This window comes from Alexandromys fortis, unplaced genomic scaffold, assembly GCF_014885135.2.
Source record: "Alexandromys fortis isolate MF-2015 unplaced genomic scaffold, M_Fortis_MF-2015_v1.1 scaffold_51, whole genome shotgun sequence".
Classification (NCBI taxonomy): Eukaryota; Metazoa; Chordata; class Mammalia; order Rodentia; family Cricetidae; genus Alexandromys; species Alexandromys fortis.
Genome location: NW_026067925.1, coordinates 10,599,837 through 10,618,811, shown reverse-complemented (window position 1 = coordinate 10,618,811; position 18,975 = coordinate 10,599,837). Strand labels below are relative to the sequence as shown.

Genomic DNA, 18,975 nt, shown 5'->3' with positions numbered 1-18,975 from the left:
TGACACCCAGGACACAGAGAGCAAACTAGCAGTCACAGGGAGGCTCTAAACTTTCAAACCCCACCCCACAGATGTACTTCCTCTAGCCAGGCTGCACCACCCAAAGGTTCCATAACCTCCTGGAACAGCGCCACCAGCGATGAGCAAGTGTTCATAGACCTGAGCCTGTGGGGACATGTCTTCTTCAAACCGCTACACCTGGCCTTCCTGCCGTGCCCTCAGGAACTGCTCAGCTGCGCTGCCCTTTGTAGCACATGATGCAAGTAGAAGTTCACAGTAGGTGTTGTTGCCTAACTTATCACACGCCACATCCCCTCTGCTGCTAATCTCAGTAGCCCATCATTTTTTTTTCAGCTGCTTTCCAAAATATATCTTCTATTTGCTTATTTATGGGCATATGTTTGCTTGTGGTTTTTGTTTGTTTTGCTTCTTTTGACTGCTTCAAACAAAGCCACTCTGACGATTTGTGTACAAGCCTGTTGTTTCCTTTCTCTGGGGAAAGAAAGACTGGTTTTGTAAGGCAGATGTGTTTTATGGTCAGGAAATTGCCACGCTGTTTTCCAACAGCTCACACTGTTGACTACACCATCCACGCTCCAGTCAGCAGCGCTGTGAGACTTCTAGAAGACTTCAGCTTTGTCAGTACTTGTCAGCATCAAACCTTTCAAAAAAAAATTTTGGTGGAGACAGTGTTTCTTTTTTTAAAGATTTATTTATTATGTATACAGAGTTCTGCCTGCATGTATGCTTGCAGGCCAGAAGAGGGCACCAGACCTCATTACAGATGGTTGTGAGCCACCATGTTGCTGGGAATTGAACTCAGGACCTCTGGAAGAACAACCAGTGCTCTTAACCTCTGAGCCATCTCTCCAGCCCCTTACCACTGGTTTTAAGTATTTGGTGCATGGTAACTATTTTATCACTATTTGTGAGTATGGGTGTATTGAGCTTCCTGAGTCGGTAAGTGAGGGCCAGGTTTGGAACATTTCCCTCATGATTCCTTCACACATGCTTTCCGACTTCTCGTCTCTCTTAGGAGCCTTAGTTATATGTACACTGGGCTGGTCGAGTTGCGGATGCTCGTGGTTCATTTCTTCCAGGCTTTTGTTTCCTGTGGGAGAGCTTACATCTCATCTGTAGTTCACCAGGATTTTCTTCTATGATGCCCAGCATGCTGTTGGTCCCAGCCGCTGTCTTTTACCCATTTTTCTTTGGATGGAAGCTGTAGTCCTCAATGGGCTCTTCCATTGTTCATAAAGACAGCTCCTGGCAATTCCACTAGTAGGTTTTCTGGATGCTTCTAGACAGGTGTCAGGGCAAGTCCGCGATGATGTGTATTGCTATGCTGTCTTCTGCTTGTTTCGGATATATTTGTCTTGTCTTCTCTTTCACGCATAGGTCCTCCAAGGTCAAGAACCAGCTATATCTTATATTTCTATGTCCCTTCCGCCACAAACAACACAAATGTGCTTTTAATTATTACACAGTGAAAATCCCCTTTGTGGGGCTAGCAAATGATGCACCAGTGTCAGAGTTTATGTTAAGCATCAGAGCCCCACAATCAGATGCAGTGCGTGAGCAACAGCAGTGCTTACTCTTGTCACACACTGGTTACACATACACTAGTGGGCGATGTCACTACCACCCTGGTTGTCGCCTGAGAAGTTTTTTTTCTCATTATCCACTAGACTGATAATGTCTCTTTAAAGAAATATATTTTTAACGGAATACATGTAAGTTAAGCCTTCAGAACCCCATGAGCCAATGAATAAAGCCACATGCTGTCAAGTCAGAAGACATGAGTTTGATCCCTGAGACTCATCTGGTAGAAGGCTGGTCTTATAGTCATCCTCTGACTGCTACAATGCACTTCCAGAAAAGACAAATAAACTGAAAACTGAAAACTTTCATGCGCCAAGGAGCCTATTCTTCAGTAACAGAAGCATTGACCCTGTATGTAAAAACATATTTAAGTGAGAATGCCACATTGGCTGTTACTCTAACTTTTTTTTTTAACCAATGAAATGTCATTTAATTCTATTCTGTGGAAATAAGACTTTAAACTACTCTGCTCTCCCTACCCCGGCAGCACACAGCACAACAGGAAATGGCGCAGTGAGAGTGTGGTCACTCACCTTGACAGACACTTCCCATGCTAATAAACACATCTGTGGACCTGTTCCTGGTGTTGGGCAGCTACTGAGGGGAAAACACTGAGTACCCTGTGCGTGGGACGTGGGTCGCAATCAATAATGTGGCAAAGGGGATCCGTGGTACAACCAGCAGTTCATTGTCGAGCAGCTCATCAAGTGTTCCAGACGTTTCCCTAGCCACCCAAGAGGAGCAAACTAAACAAATCAGGCCTTGCATGTAGCTCAGTGGTAGCTCGTGCTGAGCACACCCAGTCTCAGGCACCACACAAATAAAACAAATGTTACCGCTCTTATGGAGCTGTTTGAAGTTGGTTAGGGGACAGAGAAACAAACATAAGCTAAGTGGTAAATGCATTAAATAAAGCAGGGTGATGCGTTTAACCATCCTGGGAAGGTTTCTCGTGTGTGTGTGTGTGTGTGTGTGTGTGTGTGTGTGTGTGTGTGTGTGTGTCCCGTTTGAAGACTGGTGTGTGGTGCTGCTACAGAGGGAGGATGGCGGAAGGGTACTTACCCTGGGGGACTATGAGAGCAATTATTGCAGGTAGGGGAAACTGCAAGCATAAATGCACCAAGGAAGGAGTGGACTTGCTGTTTGAGTGGGCCTTGCAGAGGAAAGGAAGGGGAAGGTTGCCACCAAAGGCAAGAGAGGCAGGGTAGTCTGTGGTAAAGCCGTTGCATGTTACTTGGAAATGCGGAGTTGTGGGAAGGGTTGAGGAGAGGAGAGACACCTCCGACTTTATCCTCACGGATTTACTCGAGCTACTACCGCTGTCGAGACAGCAGCTATTGGCAACTCGAGGGCATCCAGAGGAGCTATGTAGTTGATCTGGCCTCCAGTATTGGCAGAACAGAGGGTGGGAAACGGAAGTAGGAACACATGTTGGGCTAGATGACTTCTTTATGGACAGAGATGAGGATCTCAAGGTCTTGGGCAGAGGGTTACTGGACAGTGGTTTTCTGTCTACTAACCTTCTAAAAGGATGCCGCTTTCTAATGTACCATCTCAGCTACTATTCCATTAAAACAAAGGAGAAGAGTGTGATGGGGGTCAAAACAATCCCACGGAGTCTGAAGTGAATGTGTACCAGGGGAGTTGAAGGGGGTTGTGCCTGGATTAGTTGCTCATTGTGGCCAGCCCTGTGTGGGACTTGGCGGTTCAAAACTAAGAACGGCAGTTGGAGGAAGTGATGAAGAGGGATGGCTGTTTTAGCATGGACCAGAAATCCGAAGCTGAAGGAGGGAGGCAGAAGAACCTGTTGGGATGGTGCAGAGAGGCAAAGTGACGAACCGGGTGACGCGGAGGGTCGTTTGTGAACCGAAGTCGGCGATTGGGTGAGGCGGAAGGTGACTGTGGCGGTTGCCAAGGCAGCAGCAGTTCGGGAGGGACGCCACGGCCTCCTCCAAGGCGTAGCGCAGCCTGCTCTGAGCCCGTGCTGACGTGTCGCTCGCCGCCGCCCGCCGCCCGGGCGCCTCCCCCGGTACCCCCTGCTCCTGCCCCGCCCCCGGCACCGCCCGCCGGCGGCCTCCGCGTCACCCGCGCCCGCGGTGCCCACAACATGGCTGCGGCGCCGGGGCTGCTCCTCTGGCTGCTCCTGCTCGGACCGCTCTGGTGGGTCCCGGGCCAGCTGGACCCCAGCCCCGGCCGGCGCTTCTCGGACCTCAAAGTGTGCGCGGACGAAGAGTGCAGCAGTGAGTGTGGGGTGGCTGGGCGGGAGGCGCTTTCCCGGGTGGCGGCGACGGCCGATTGGGTCGGAGTCCCGCAGCTCGCACCTAGCCTAGGGGGTCTCGGGCCCACAGAATCCATGCCGGGACGCTCTGCTCGCCCATGGCCCTGGTGGCCCTGGCGTGGGGGCTGTGCCTGCCACTTGTTGCCGGGTTTTGCTCTCTGCTGCTCTGACCTGGCTGGGGGGCGCCTCATACCCAGCCGGGTTTCCCGGGGTCAGCTCACTGCTTCCCGGTCCCCGATCTCCAGCTGGGCTCCCCGAGTGATGGGGTGGCTAGTCCCCGCATCCTGGGCGCCCCATGCTGCAGGCAAGAGCGTCCCTACGCCGGCCGCGGGGACCTGGTTCCACGTAAGACCGAGACCCACGCGCTAAGGGACCTGGGGCGCAATCCCAGTGGCTGATTGATGGCGGGGTTCCTCCAGAAGGCACCCTGGTGTCTTTTCGACCTCTTGGCTGTTTTGGGACCAGCTCGCATCACCTTTGGAACCGGAGGAACTGGAGTTTAGGTTTGGGATGAACCCAAGGCCAGGAACGCAGTGTATTTCGAGGTCTCCCTGGTTCTCTGCCTCAGTCCTGTCTCTCTTTTGCTTCTTGCCAGTGCTAAGTAGGGCTGTGGGAAGGTCAACATCTTTTGCTCTTAAAGAGGCCAGGAAGCTGCACCTGTCACCACCTGAGAGCTGCAGCCTTCTCCTCTATGCGCAGTCGCGCGCCCTGGTCCTGGGTTAGAGGTGGGCCGCAGGGAGGGTTAGATTAGAAGAGAGCTATTCTTGTAATGGTGAAAAATAAATATCCAAGAGTCCCAGGAGTCAGTTCAGCTTTTTCCTTAGTCCCCTTCGTTGCTGGGACCCAGTCCTGTCCAGAATAATTCATAACGTTTCCAGGTTGGTCTCCAACAACTGTGTCCTTCATAAATCACAAGCAGTGCATATAGACTATGATTCCTCCTGAAAGACTAAGAAGACTACATGTTAGCCATTTATACTTCAATTGGTTTTATGAAAAAAAAAAACCAAATTTCATCATTTGAATGGTTTGCATCAATATCGTTAAAGAAAGAGAAAGAGGGTACTTGTAATTTCTATCACCTAGATTCTAGGTGCTGGAGGTACCCCCGGGCCAATGTAAATAAAACACTGTAAATAAAATAAAGGTGGAGCCACCATTATGAATGTCCCCTTTCATTTTTCTATTAACAAACCAGTTATCGCCATTTTGCTATTGAATATTTATTGCCCAGTGTTTTCTGTTCTTTGCTGTCAAACATTGGCTCACCCGAGTCCCTCAAAACTTGAGAGTACAGTATCACTGGTGCTGCTTCAGAAAGAACGGAGACTTGTGGCTGGAGAGGTCCGGGCTGTACTATAACTTGAGAAGTGGCCCGTGTCCAAACAAATGTAACCAAAGGCAATGAGCAATGATAGAAGAAGCAGGCCCAGGCCTGCGCTGCCTGGTAGGAAGTGCTTCATGGTGGGCCAGTGTCAGGTGTCACGGAAGGTGTGATGCACTGTGCCTGTCGTTCATACACAATGACAGCACATAGAGACAGAGAGGCTGTCCTTGACATGTTACTATACAACCCCAAGAGTCTAAGGAGGGAACCAGAAACAGGGCCTTTTCCAATTTGAGCAGAATCCCAGCCTTAGGTTCCATCAGTCTGGCATCTTGCTCAGTCCCATCTGAAACAGGATGCTGATATATATGAAAATGGTCTTATTTTAGCTTCACAAACCAAGTTACACCCTCCAGATCTGTATGCTTGTGCTTTGAATATGTATTTTTTTAAGCGTGTTTGTGTACTATTGCTAATTGGCTTTTAGACAAAGTGCAATTTCCATCACTTCCGTGTCTCTGCCTTTTAATGCACAGTTAATTTCATTTGGCAAGATACTGCTTCTGGGCTGGAGAGATGCCTAAGGGGTTGAGAGCACTGGCCGTTCTTCCAGAAGACCCTGCTTCAATTCCCAGCACCTACACGGCAGCTCACAACTGTCTGTAACTCCAGTTCTAGGGGACCTAACAGCCTCGCACAGACATACATGCAGGCAAAATACCAGTGCACATACAAATAAATGAATCTTAAAAAATATACTGCTTCTATTGGTGTGATTGCAGCTCTGTATTTATGTTTGTTTATTTGAGACAGGGTCTCACTATGTAGCCCTGGCTGGCCTGGAACTCACAGAGATCTGCCTGCCTCTTCCTCTTCAGGGCTGGGATTAAAGGCATCTGCCACCATGCCTGACCATAGTTCTGCATTTTAAGTGAGAGAAAAACTTCTGACCTAGTCTCATAGTTTTGTCTGGACCCTGACAAATGTAATATCCATCTTGGATTTTGTTTTTAGGTAAAATTGTTTTGAAAGCTTTTTTAGATTTGCTAGTGTGTGTGTGTGTGTGTGTGTGTGTGTGTGTGTGTGTGTGTGTAACTGGGGAACCGAACCTAGGGCCTGTCTATAGTCTATACCATGCAAACATTCTATTATTGAGCTACATCTTCGGGCCTCTTTATACTAAGTTACCTAGGTTGGGCATTGAACTCCCTCTCTTCGTCAGTCAGATCTTGAGTTTATGATCCTTCTACCTCAGCCTCCCGGAATACTGGAATTGCAGGTCGACACCACCAGGCCTGGCTAGAAACCTTCTTAATGCTGACACATCAACATTATTTGCTCAGAAAACACTGCCTTGTGATTGATTGGATTCCTAATAGCGTGTGATAATACGCCTTCCTGTTAATTCATCCAGACACTGTGCAGAGACAACTTAGCCACAAATGAAATGGACAGTGTTTACTGCTGCACAGGGGCCTTTGCAGCCTTTTACAGGTAGTGCCTGTTAGTGATTGGTTTGAGTTAATTGACCCCTTGGGGGTTCCTAGGCGTTCTTTCTGGCTCCCTGCTATCCCCACAGTTAGCTATGTTTAAACCAGTCAGCACCTGCACCTGCATTTACACATCCACACAGTGAGGCCTTTTATGATGATGAAATGGCAGAAGGGAATGGGGGGGGCGCTAGAAGATTAGAGAGGGAAACAGAGTTGACCTGAGAGCAGCGGTCTGTGGGGGCCGACGCGTTGTCTTTGGTTTCTCAGACAGCCAGAGAGAAAAGTAGAAACATTCCCTCGTTCGATTATAGTGGATGATGGGACTTACAGCCGTGAGGCTCTAGGGATTTCAGACTCTTGGAAAATGTGAATTGAAATCCATTCCAGCAGAGTACTGAGAGGGCTTGATTGTTGTCTGCAATGGGATTCATGTATTTCCCGAAAAATCTCTAAGAGCTTTTTAAGCTGGTAAGGCTTGCCTCACACACACAAACCCCGGCTTTGAGATCCGGCAGGTGCCAGCAGCAAACCCGGTGAGAGGTAAAGGCAGGAGGATCAGGAGTTCCGGGCCGTCCTTGGCTTCCCAAAAAAGTATAAGGCCAGCTTGGGGTACAAGCAATCCTGTGTTTTGTTTTGTTTTTTAATTGCGTGTGGGAAGCTGTGAGAAGTCATATCCTAATGTCTTGTTTTTGTTTTTGTTTTCCTGAACACAGTGCTAATGTACCGCGCTGAAGCCCTTGGAGACTTCACAGGCCCTGACTGTCGTTTTGTGAGCTTCAAGAAAGGCGACCATGTGCATGTCTACTACAAACTTGCAGGGGGATCCCCTGAAGTTTGGGCTGGGAGTGTAAGTAGAACCACGAAAACCTTTATTTCCTTACTTTTGTTGAGGTTTGTAGTACTGCAGATTTAAATGCTGTTAATACTGTCTTTCCTAGACAGAGGTTGCTGCAACAGAACTGAACTGGTTCTGGCTGTTGCCCCACAGTTATACACGAAGCTGTACATATAATTCAAGTCAAAATGGCCAAGACCTGAAAATCTTAAAAGTTCATTGCATCAAGAAAGAAGTATTTGTTATCATTAGACTTAATCTTTTAAGTAGTATGCAAGATAGCACTTAAGGTGTTCAGGGTTAAAGTTTGTATGTCTTTTCCCTGTTAACAAAAAAATCTTTCAAAAAGCTGAAACAGGTTTAGGGAGATAGCTCAACCAAGACCTGAGTCTGATCACCAGAACTTACTTTAAAAAGCCAAGCTTTGGGGCTGGAGAGATGGCTCAGAGGTTAAGAGCACTGCCTGCTCTTCCAAAGGTCCTGAGTTCAATTCCCAGCAACCACATGGTGGCTCACAACCATCTGTAATGAGGTCTGGTGCCCTCTTCTGGCCTGCAAGCATACACACAGACAGAATATTGTATACATAATTAACAAATAAATATTTAAAAAAAAAAAAGCCAAGCTTTGTGTGGGTGAGCTTTTAATGCTGAGTCTGGGAGGTGCTGGACAGGTGGACCAGCAGGACGCCTAGGCCGCCCAGCTTCACCTACTTGGAGAGTGAAAAACGGAAGGTGAGATGTGAGGGAGGGAGAGGCAGGCAGACCGCTGTAATTTTAAGGCCAGCGTGGTCTACATAGCCTGTTCCAGGCCAGCTTGGCCTACATAGTGAAACCCTATCTCAAGACACAAACAAAAACCAAAGCAAACCAAACCAAAAACCATAAGGTAGACAGCACTTGAGGAATGGCAGTGAGTTTGTCCTCTGGCCTGCACACATATGCATTCCCATACAACTCAACTGCACACATGCGTGCACACACACACACACTGTACGTATATAAACATGCACATACATGAACATAGACATATCACATGTAGGCAGGCACACACAAAAGGAGAAATATTGTATTCACTGTGGATCTTCTTGTTTGGTTGTAACTTCTGAGGTATCTTTTCCTAGCTTTGCTTTGTGCCTAGAAGTTTCCCCTGGGATTCTGTTCCCGCCACTCTTCGGGCCTCTTGGTATCAGACACGGCAGACAACGACTGAATCTGTCATGCTCGTATGTTTTAAGGAGACTCTCAGCAGTGACTTGGCTGAGAAGCATGGGAGCTGCCTTTCCCTTTGAAGAGGGCTGGTCCATGGAAGGCTGTTGACTGACGGCCTGTGATGTCCCGTGGGATTCTTCCGCCTCAGAAACAGCCCCACTTCCAACCATGGAAAGTGTTGGCTCTCGATCAAACACCAAATAACCAACACAGAATAAGGTTCTAGAAGCCCCCTAGGGAGAAAAAAAATTTCAGCTTCCTATGGGGGATTTTTTAAAGTATGGAGTGGTGGGGCATAGCCTTTTTATTTAGACGCCTCCCAGCGGTATCACGGACATGAGGGAGAGTCTGTGCTGTTTTCTCGTGTCTCCCCAGTGGGTGTCTGGATAGGCTTGATTCTGGAGCTGCTCCCCATATACCTGTGTTCCATTTGTTTACACGGTAGTTACGAGGTCCTTCTACCTTCCCCACCTCTGGGCTTTTGGATAGATCAGCCTTTTAGCATTTGCACCTCTGGACAGATGCTTCCTTCTGCATCACGGCTCTCTCTCTCTGCTTTTATTTTCCCTTAATGGCAGGCTCTCAGGTATCCAGGCTAGCCTTAAGCTTCTGATCCTCCTGCCTCTGCCTCCCCAGTGCTGTTGTGTTCTGTAATGCTTCAGGTCAAACCAAGACTTTCTACATGATAGGCAAGGAGTCTACAGCCCAAGTCCTCACCTTACCCCCTTAAGAAACCCTGCTTTAGCACCCAGCCTGGTGATCTCGGCCGATAGATATGTTAGGGTGGGACTCTGTTTGCCCTGCTCCTGTGACGCCTTTTTACTGCTTTGCTCGTCAGCCAGCTGGTGTCTCAGCTCACTAGCCACGTGTCTTCTCTGCCTTCTTTTCGAGTATCTCCTTACAGGGTAGTATAGTGCTTCCTTACATTTGCTCTCAGGCAGAACTGACCCTCGTGAGGCAGAGTCTGTTCCCCATCCCCAAATCAAATCAGCAGTACTTGGGCAGGGATGGTACGCAGAAGCAAAATTAGACATAAGAATTCTTTCTGCGAGAGCCTGGATTCCACGAGACAATAGGAGAGGGAAGCACCCGCATCTCATGGTGGAGCTTTATGTAAGCTGTGGCCTCGGTTGACAGATCAAGAAGGGACTTCCCCTTCCTTTTCACACATCTCTGATTCCTTCTCTTTTCTAGCCCAGCCTCTATAGCATTTGAGTCCTGCAGATGGGTGGCATGTATTTCTGCTCTCTCCCGTCTCATTTCATGAACCTCAACATCTGTGGAATTAGCTAGTCTCCCTCGTCTTCAGAATGACTTGTCTTCATATCTTAATTCCTATCCGACAGTCTCTCTTTGTTTCCTAGAGTTTCAGGGTTTATCTGCCAGACTTGTAGCTTTTAATGCTCCAGGTCTTATCTAATCTTTGGGGCTTTATTCTATTACTAACATGGCCTCCAGATGGTCTCCAGATAAACCAAGAACACTGGTGAATGGAGATATTTTAGAACCAGTGATAAGGTGGCTTTTCTTCTTCTCGTGCCCCTGACTGGCCTATCGGTCCGTCTATCAGTCTGCTTTATTGGCTGGGAACAGGACTTTGCTTCCTTTCAGGTTGTGGCTAGAGAAGGACACTTCTCAGGTGGAGCTTTTATTCACTGTCTGCACACTTCATACATCTTAATTATGCGTGCTGGGAAAGACTGGGGTCATTTTCTGTAGATTCATTTCACATGAAACTGGAAGCCTGAGAGGTAGGTAAGAATGCATCACGTCATAATTTTATTTAATCCCCCCAGATACTTCTAAATACTGTTCTTGGAGAAAGCTACCGTAGTATTTGGTATCAAGAGATATTGTTTTGTTGTGGCGGTATATGTTTCAGAAGTCTCGTTTTCTTCTGCTTATTCCCATGGCTGCTGTGGATTGACATAGGGGAGACTTGTAAGAAGCGGCTCATGAGCAATGCTGTCAAGTGCTCGTGTAAATTCTTGCTAGAGACCACTTGGAACTGTGTTAGCTTTGGTTTGCCAAGTCTTGGCCATACAGTTTTCAGGAAGCTTCTCTTATATACATCTCTAACTACTTCTAACTGTATGCTATGTGCCAATATATAAAAAAAAAACACAGCTTGGAGAACTGTTGGTTTAATAATACTAATTTTCATTGGCACAATCATTGCAGGGTAATTTTAGCTCTTTCTTGTCTGTGTATTTCCTGTCACTCCTAGAACTCTCTCCTTTGATTTCTTATACAGCACTTAATTGGTATTTGCCCCTTTTGTCCGTTTTTTTTCTTTTTCACACAGGTTGGACAAATCTTTGGATATTTTCCAAAGGATTTGATCAAAGTTCTTCACAAATACACGGAAAAGGAGCTACATGTCCCTGCAGATGTAAGTTGTTCTCAGTTACAAACTGGTTTCTATGTTCTTTGTAATCGATTAAAATTTTGGTGGTATTGGTAGTGCCAGCTGAAGACAGTTTTAGGCAAGACATTGCATTTTCCCTTACAGCTCTTCAGAGGTGCAGTGAACTCTTTTGAAAGTCAGCGAATATGTTTTGGATGGGGAAAAACAACCCGATGTTTGTGTATTGGATTTTAATTTGGAATCAGACTAACTGAGAGAGAAGAACATTTAAAGAGCATTTGGAGGAGTTATGCATTCTGATAATTGTTCAATATATTAAGGTTGATGTTCTTATGAGACTATAGACTGATAAGCAGGGCTTTTTCTGTTTTTTTTTTTCTTTTTTTTTTTTTGAATGTGGAACTTAAGAACTTAATACATTAGCCAAGTGTAATGATACTCACTCACTTATAATCCTATTATTTGGGAGATGGAGAGAGATCGATCAGGAGTTCAAGGCCAGTCTGAACTATTCAAGGCCTCGTCTAAAAAAAAAAAAAAAAAAAAACAAACAAAAAAAAAAAACAAAAATCAAAAAAAGAAAAAAAATTTTTGTACTTAGTTATCAGAGAGGTAAATAATTTTATTTTACAGGCAAAAAGAGGTGTCCTGATTTGAAAATTACTCACTGGGTACTAAACATTTTAAATACATAGAAATCAGGTTCAATTACTCAGACTCTAAATTGCATGCAGACCTATTCGTACAAAGGCTTCTTTCCTGACTCCAGTGATTAAATACTTAAGTCACAGACTGGGGAAAGCGATGCTAAGGGCTTTATTGTGAGGTCCAATCTCAAATCTGTAAGGTTCCAGCTCTCGCTCTACAGAGCGTTCATTCACGGCACAGCTTACAGTGGTCTTGGGTCTAGAATGATTCTTTTGTTCTAGAACCCTCATTCCCAGTTATTCCCACTCATCCCCATCACTCCCATTTCTTTGGGAACAGTAGTCGCCCGAGTCACTTTGGGCGTCTCTTTCAAGTGGCCGCAGAGCACGGAGCTGCTGATCGAGGGTCGTTCCTGGGTGGGGTGAGGCTGTAGCCAGTGTTGCAGAGCCATCCCCGGTCCTCACGGCCCTCGATCTCAAGGAGCGTTATAGCACGATCCCCGGTGGACTTCTCTTTTGACAAAGGCTGTGCAGGATGGGAGATGTTCATGGGGCCCGAGACCTCGGCTGCTCTGGGTTCTGTTTCTCATCACCCTGCTCTTGACGTTAAGAAGATGGCGCAGAAGTGCGTGTGATGAGAAAAGGAAGTTATTAGCCCCTTTTGCTCTGGCCAAGCCTCTCCAGAGTACTGTGTGTGATTCCTTTGGTACCGGATTGCTGACTTTTGGGAAAAGGGAAGAATGCAGATTTCTGAATAGTCTTAAAAGCAGATATTTATCACCGTTGAGAACTGTAACTTACAGAAAGGTATCGCACTGAGCTTTGTTTTCAAGTTGTTGTTCCACTAGTAATAAAAGTGGAGATCCCCTCAGACAGCGTTCTTCATCCCTTTAGAGCAGGGGTTCTCAAACTTCCTAAAGCTGCGACCCTTTAATACAGCTCCTCATGCTGTGGTGACCCCCAACTATAAAATTCTTTTCATTGCTACTTCATAACAGTCATTTTGCTACTGATACGAACTGTAATATAAATATCTGTATTTTCCGACGGTCTTGGGTGACCTCTGTGAAAGGGTTGGTTGACCCTCAACCAACACAGGTTGAGAAGTGCTGCTCTAAATTCTCACTCTCTGTGCACCTATCTGCCATAAGGTACATTTTAAGTTGGCATTTCTAAGTCTAGGAAAATATGTTCCAAAAATCCATGCAGACTTAGAACATGACAGCCAGTTAATTCTGCCTGTTTCTAGCTGGCTGGGCAGAGATGTATGGCATAGAGGATTTAGGGTAGAGATGCTGCGTGGTCCTGCAGCTCCCCAGACAGATCCTTAGGAGTTGAGCATCCAGGTCATCAGGCACAGACTTTAGAAACGGGAAGACTCCGTCCAGGTCTCCCCACTTCCCTCCTCTGTTGTTATGTTAGTTACTTTTTTCATTGTCCTGGGGAAATACTCAGCAAAAGCAGCTTCAAGAAAGAAGCACTTGTTTTGGCTCACAGTTTGAGGGTAGAGCTCATCATGGCAGGGGAGTCTTGTCTGCAGGAGCGTGAGGCAGCCGCTCATCTTGATTTTTGTTTTGTTTTGTTTTTGTTTGTTGTTGTTGTTGTTGTTTTTTTTTTTTTTTTGTTTTTTTTTTTTTTTTGAGACAGGATTTCTCTGTAGTTTTGGTGCCTATCCTGGAACTAGCTCTTGTAGACCAGGCAGATCTCGAACTCACAGACATCCACCTGCCTCTGCCTCCCAAGCGCTGGGATTAAAGGTGTGCGCCACCACCACCCAGCAAGGCAGCTGCTCATCTTGTGTTATGCTCCAGAAGCTCAGAGAGATGAAGTCTGATGTAAAGATCGCTTCCTTTTTCGTATACTATCCAGGACCTCAGCCCAGGAAAAGGTGCTGCCCACATGCAAGGTGTTCTTTCCCTCGACAATTAGCCTGGTCTGGAAACTCTGACAGCCACGCCCTGAGGCTTGTCTCCTAAGCAGTTACAAACACTGCCAAGCTGACAATGCCATCCGTCAGCAAGTGCTGAGAACAAACTGAGAAACACAGAATCGCGCAGAGGGAGGATAACATGTCTCCGTTTGTTTACTCACTGTGCTTTTCAGAGAATATGACACGGTTTTTGACAAATGCAGGAATAATTGCAGTGTAGAATAAGACAGATTTACCTCACTAGAGCTGGCCAACTGGGAGCCTCCAACTGTCCCCCTAAAACTGACAGCATGGAGGAACAGATTATTTTCCAAACAGAAACCAGGAATGGGGCCAAGCGAGCTCACCAGCCACGTGAGTCATTCTTCTCCCTAGGAAGGGAGAACGAAAGTGGCTTCCATCCTGATATCCCCGCACTAGCCCAGCCCTGGCTCAAAGACATCCTGGAACCAGGCACAAACTCGGAGTTATCTCTGTCCCGCATATAAGTGCCCCTTGGGACACTTGATTGTTGAGACACTAATGCTTTTGTTTTTTTCCGTACAGGAGACAGATTTTGTCTGCTTCGAAGGCGGAAGAGACGATTTTGATAATTATAATGTAGAGGAACTTCTAGGGTTTTTGGAACTGGATGACTCTCTACCGGAAGAGTCTAAGAAAGCTGAAGAAGTTTCTCAGCAGGGAGTGAAATCTCCTGAAGGGGCTCAGGGCACTGAACTTGACCCCCCACCTGAGCCTGAGCTAGGCAAAGCTGACTCAGGGGAACGAGAAGGTGCGTTCTTAGAGAGCACTGAGGAACTGCAGGAGCAGTCCCCAGCTCAGGAGAGCCACCCACATGCCTCTAGCGCAGCGGATCATGCTCAGGGAGTGCGGTCTTCCTTGGACAGCTTTGAGGAAGTGCTGCACGATAAATTGAAAGTGTCAGGAAGTGAGAACAGAAGCAGCAATAGTTCTCCTGTCCCCGCGGAGCAGGGGAACATAGATGCTTACAAAGTTCTGAAAACAGAAATGACTCTGGACTTGAAAACCAAGTTTGGCTCAACTGCCGACGCGCTGGTGTCTGACGACGAGGCCACCAGACTGGTCACTTCGTTAGAAGATGATTTCGATGAAGAACTGGATGCTGAATATTACCCAATGGAGGATGAAGAAGAGGAGAATACAGACAACTCTGATGAGCTACCGTTACTATCCTTCGCAGATGAAGATGATGAGAGAGTCCTCGGGAAGCCTGTGATGGAGAAATATTCAACAGATAAGGACCCGAGAGAAGAGGATAAAGTGGAACCTACTCTGCCTCCTGGCATCCAAAAGGACAATAAAAATTTATTGACAAGCTTGGGGGATACTTTCTTCTCTATTGTTGCAGGAGGCGAAGGAAAAACAGGTGCGGTGGGTTTAGAGAGTTCTAACCCGGTGGAAGACAAGGAGGATGCAATGGTTTCAGGTAGCCATCAGAGGAAGCCACAGTCAACAGCTGGCCATTTGTACCCTGAGGATGAAGAAGATGACCTCTTTGTAGAAGACTCCAAAATAAATGGTGAGAAGAAGTCAGAAACAGAGCCAGAACTTGTCCTTACAGCAGAAGAGAAGGTACCACAAGAATCCAGGAGAGGTTTGGCACACCAGGAGCCCAAATCAGAGGTTGCAGAGTCGGAAACAGCAGCTACTTACCAATCTCAGAGTAGCAAGCTTGATCCTCTGCCAACTGCTGAAAAGGGTAAAGAGTTTACATTAAAAGCCGTCTTTGAAAAAAAAGAAAATGGCCTAAAAGAACCAGTTATCCATATCTCAAAGGAAATAGTCCACGAAGAAGAGACTAGAGACGGCGTAGAGAGTGACTCGGTACACAGAGCTGTGGGGAGCCCAGAGATGGGAAATCATAGCAAACGTGAATCCTTGGATGCTGCGCCACTTTTAGGAGAAAACCAGCCGGATGCATCCAAGGACAGAACGGAAGTCTCGGGCGCTTCCGCTAGTGAGCCGAAAGTGGGCCAACGGGAGGGATTTCAGAATCAACCTAGATTCCCCTCTCCAGAGGAAACTGGTCTTTCGAGAGAACTGGGGGACAAAGTTCCTACTCTGGAAAGAAATCTTTCTAGGCAGCAGCAGGAGAGAGATGAAGCTGGTGGGGAGGGCAGAGAAGACCCTGAAGCTGTGGAACCACCTCACCCCCAGCTCATGCAGGGGACACAGGAGGCCGATAGCCCAGAAGTGCCCAGAGTCCAGACCCAAAGGTCGGAAGCGGAGGAGGACGACGATCCCCCTGAGGAGCTACTGGAGGATGAAAATGCTGTCAGCGCACGGCAGTCTAAAGAAAAGCGCCCCAGCGCTCCCCACACGAGGTCAGATATGAACTCTGAGGTGTTTGAAAAAGTGATTGTAGGAACCCTTAATCTTGACACCGAAGAAAACAAACAAGCACTTAATAGGATTTTGGAGGTTGGAAAAATGAGTGAAACTACGTCGGAAGAGGCAGATGGTATGGGCGAGGAGTCAGGCAGTGGGGTGGTGGGCAAGGAAGAAAGCCCCCTGGCAGACTTGAGCGCTCAGGGGCCATCTGAAGCCCACGGCCCTCCCGAGACGATGGCAGCTCACGCTCCAGGCTCTTGGGAAGCCGTTCAGAGTCAGGATCCGAATGACCTACAAAACGACAACCCCAAGGAGCTAGTTGATGATACCTTGGGGCTTGTGGAGATTCCTGGGGGAGAAGAAATCTCAGAGGGGGAGCCTGAGGATCCTGAGGCGCTTGGAGGCTCAGAAAGCCAGGGGCCTGATGCTGAAGACCTTGAGGATGGCCCGCCCCAACAAGCTACCCCTGAAATTCCCGACGTGGTGCTCAAGAGCATACGGGAAGACCTGCCCATCATCAACAGCTTCTTCAAAAACCACAAGTCCTTGTATCGCTTCCTGAAGTACTTTGATGTCCACGTGCTGGAGGGCATGCTGCAGGATATGTCCATAAGGCTGAAGTCAGCTCAGCGGGACAGTCTGCCCTACAACGTGGAAAAAGTCCTAGATAAAGTCTTCCGTGCCTCTGAGTCACGAATTCTAAGCGTGGCAGAGAATATGCTCGATACCCGAGAGCACAAAAATAGAGATCTGGGGACACAAGAGAACATCCTGTTAGAAGAAGCTGCGGTGCTGGATGACGTGCAGGACCTGATCTACTTTGTCAGGTACCAACACTCTGGAGTGGAGACGGCCCCACTGGTCACACCTCCACCTCATCAGGAAGGTGACGCTGGACCAGTAGAAGGTAAAGGACCTGCCTTTGACCTTGTGGAGTTAGGCTGGGGAAGCAGGAGCAGGGTGGTGGGGAGGGGTTGTACTTTTGGGGTAGGGATATACTAAAGTGCTTCATTTCCTTTGTGTAAAGTTCTAGTCACTCTTCCCGTGTATGTAAAGGATAGGGACTTACAAGGCTTCACCTTCCAGCTTCCTTTCAGACTGACCATGAATGCAGATGGGCTCACATTCCTAATAATTTTTTTTCCCTTCCATGGAAGAGCTGAAATTGGTTTTCATTTCCAAAAGGAAATTTTATAAAACTCTTAAATATATAACCAAGGAAATAATTCACAAAGTAAAACTCTCAACAAAGTACAGCTTTCATGGAAGGCTATAAAAGGGGCTTGATTTAACACAGGGTCTTCATAGTTATTTGTTACCACTGATGCATCTTTGTTCTTCCAGACAGATAAGTTTCAACTTTCATGATATCTATATGATTTTATGTACCTGTCTAAACCCTGAGATCCAGAAGTGTCTGTCTGTCCTTTGGAGATAGACTTACTTCACTTACTATGATGATTTCCGGTTGCATCCATTATCCTGAAAATGATATAATTTATTCTTTATGACAGAAAAGATTCTACCATGTGTATATCCCACATTTTCTTTCTCTGTCCCTCTGTTGTCGGACGCCCAGGTTGTCTCCATAACACAGTAGTCGTGACTAGCGTGATAGCAAGCATCGATTCGCAGTGTTTCTCCCGCTTACGTCATCTTGGAGTTCATTGGGTGAATAGTCAGGAGTGGTGTAGCTGGTTCCTACGGTAGATTTGCTTTTAGTTTTTGCATTGCCACAGTAGCTGGATTAGTTTGCATACCTGCCAGCCACAAATGCGGGTTCGTGTTTGTCATTTTCCCACCGGCATTTGTTTTAATGACACAGTTCTGACTGGGGTGAGGTAGACTCAGTGTGGTTTCATTTCTTTGGTGGCTGGTGAGGCTGGACATGTGGTTACTATGTAGCCTTGAGTTCTTTGGCTAGTCTAGGTTGAATGTGTAGGGAGCACATTTCTTCCTATTCTGTCGCACTCCTTTACTTGATGCTCCCTTTGCCGAGCAGAAGCTATTTAATTTCATGAAATCCCATTTTCCACTCGTTGGCCTTATTCCCCGAGTGACTGCTATGCATGCATCTTGGACAGTTTCCTAACAATAACTGTGTTTTATTCAGGGATTGGCCAAAACAGCTCATTAAATGGATGCCTTGGAGTTCCTTCACTCTGAGTAATTTTTATCTTTTGTGGGTGTCCTGCTGTTTCCTGCTTCTTGGGGACAGTGACTTACTCCACATATGCTTCACCGGGCCCTGGGGTTCTTGTGTTAAGGTAATCAAGGCTGGAACGAGGTCGAGGGGCTTTCTAACATCAGTGGACAAATAGAAGCATGCATCTGTTGAACTGACCCCAGGATACCCTGCCATCAGCTCCTGATCCCTGGCTACACATTGTGTTCTGGGTAGCCATGCTTTGCAAACAGAAGTAGCTGCATTGCAGGCAAATGTAGTGGGCATAGAGTTACAGGAACATCTGTTTTCACAGAGGTGCTAATTTTCCTGAGACCTGGGAGAAGTGAGCATGTTTTAAAAATCAAAGCTTTTGCTTAAGGATGGAAAATTCAGGATGGAGATATGACTCTGCAGTTAAGAGCACTGGCTGCTCTGATGGAGGAGCTGCGTTCTGTTTGCAGCACCCACATGACAGCTCACAACCATTATACCTCCAGTTCTAGGGGATATTATGCCTTCTTCTGGCCTCTGTGGGCCCTGCTTATACATGATACACATAGGTACATGCAGACAAAATACCCATACACGTAAAATAAGATAAATCATCTTCTTTTTAGTTTCTGATGGAAAATACTAGGCTGCAAAGAGGCACTCAGGAAGGAAATGGGCCCACTCTTTGTTGCTTGGCAGTAGTTTGATAGGATTTGAAAGACTCTTTGGCAAGCTACCCACGTGCAGAATGCCCTTATCTACATGAGCTCTGTG

The 18,975-nt window shown here is 46.9% G+C and overlaps 1 protein-coding gene across 2 annotated transcripts in view; it reads left to right on the top strand.

Moving 5' to 3' along the window:
* Positions 1-3,663: 3,663 nt before the first annotated feature.
* Mia3 (MIA SH3 domain ER export factor 3) overlaps positions 3,664-18,975 on the top strand; it is a 41,034-nt gene continuing 25,722 nt past the window's right edge. For both annotated transcript variants that reach the window (XM_050142846.1, XM_050142845.1), the window contains exons 1-4: positions 3,664-3,842; positions 7,414-7,547; positions 11,052-11,138; positions 14,238-16,950. In XM_050142846.1, the coding sequence (XP_049998803.1) occupies positions 3,710-3,842; positions 7,414-7,547; positions 11,052-11,138; positions 14,238-16,950 (3,067 nt within the window). In that variant the 5' untranslated portion in view covers positions 3,664-3,709. The remainder of the gene's footprint in view (positions 3,843-7,413; positions 7,548-11,051; positions 11,139-14,237; positions 16,951-18,975) is intronic.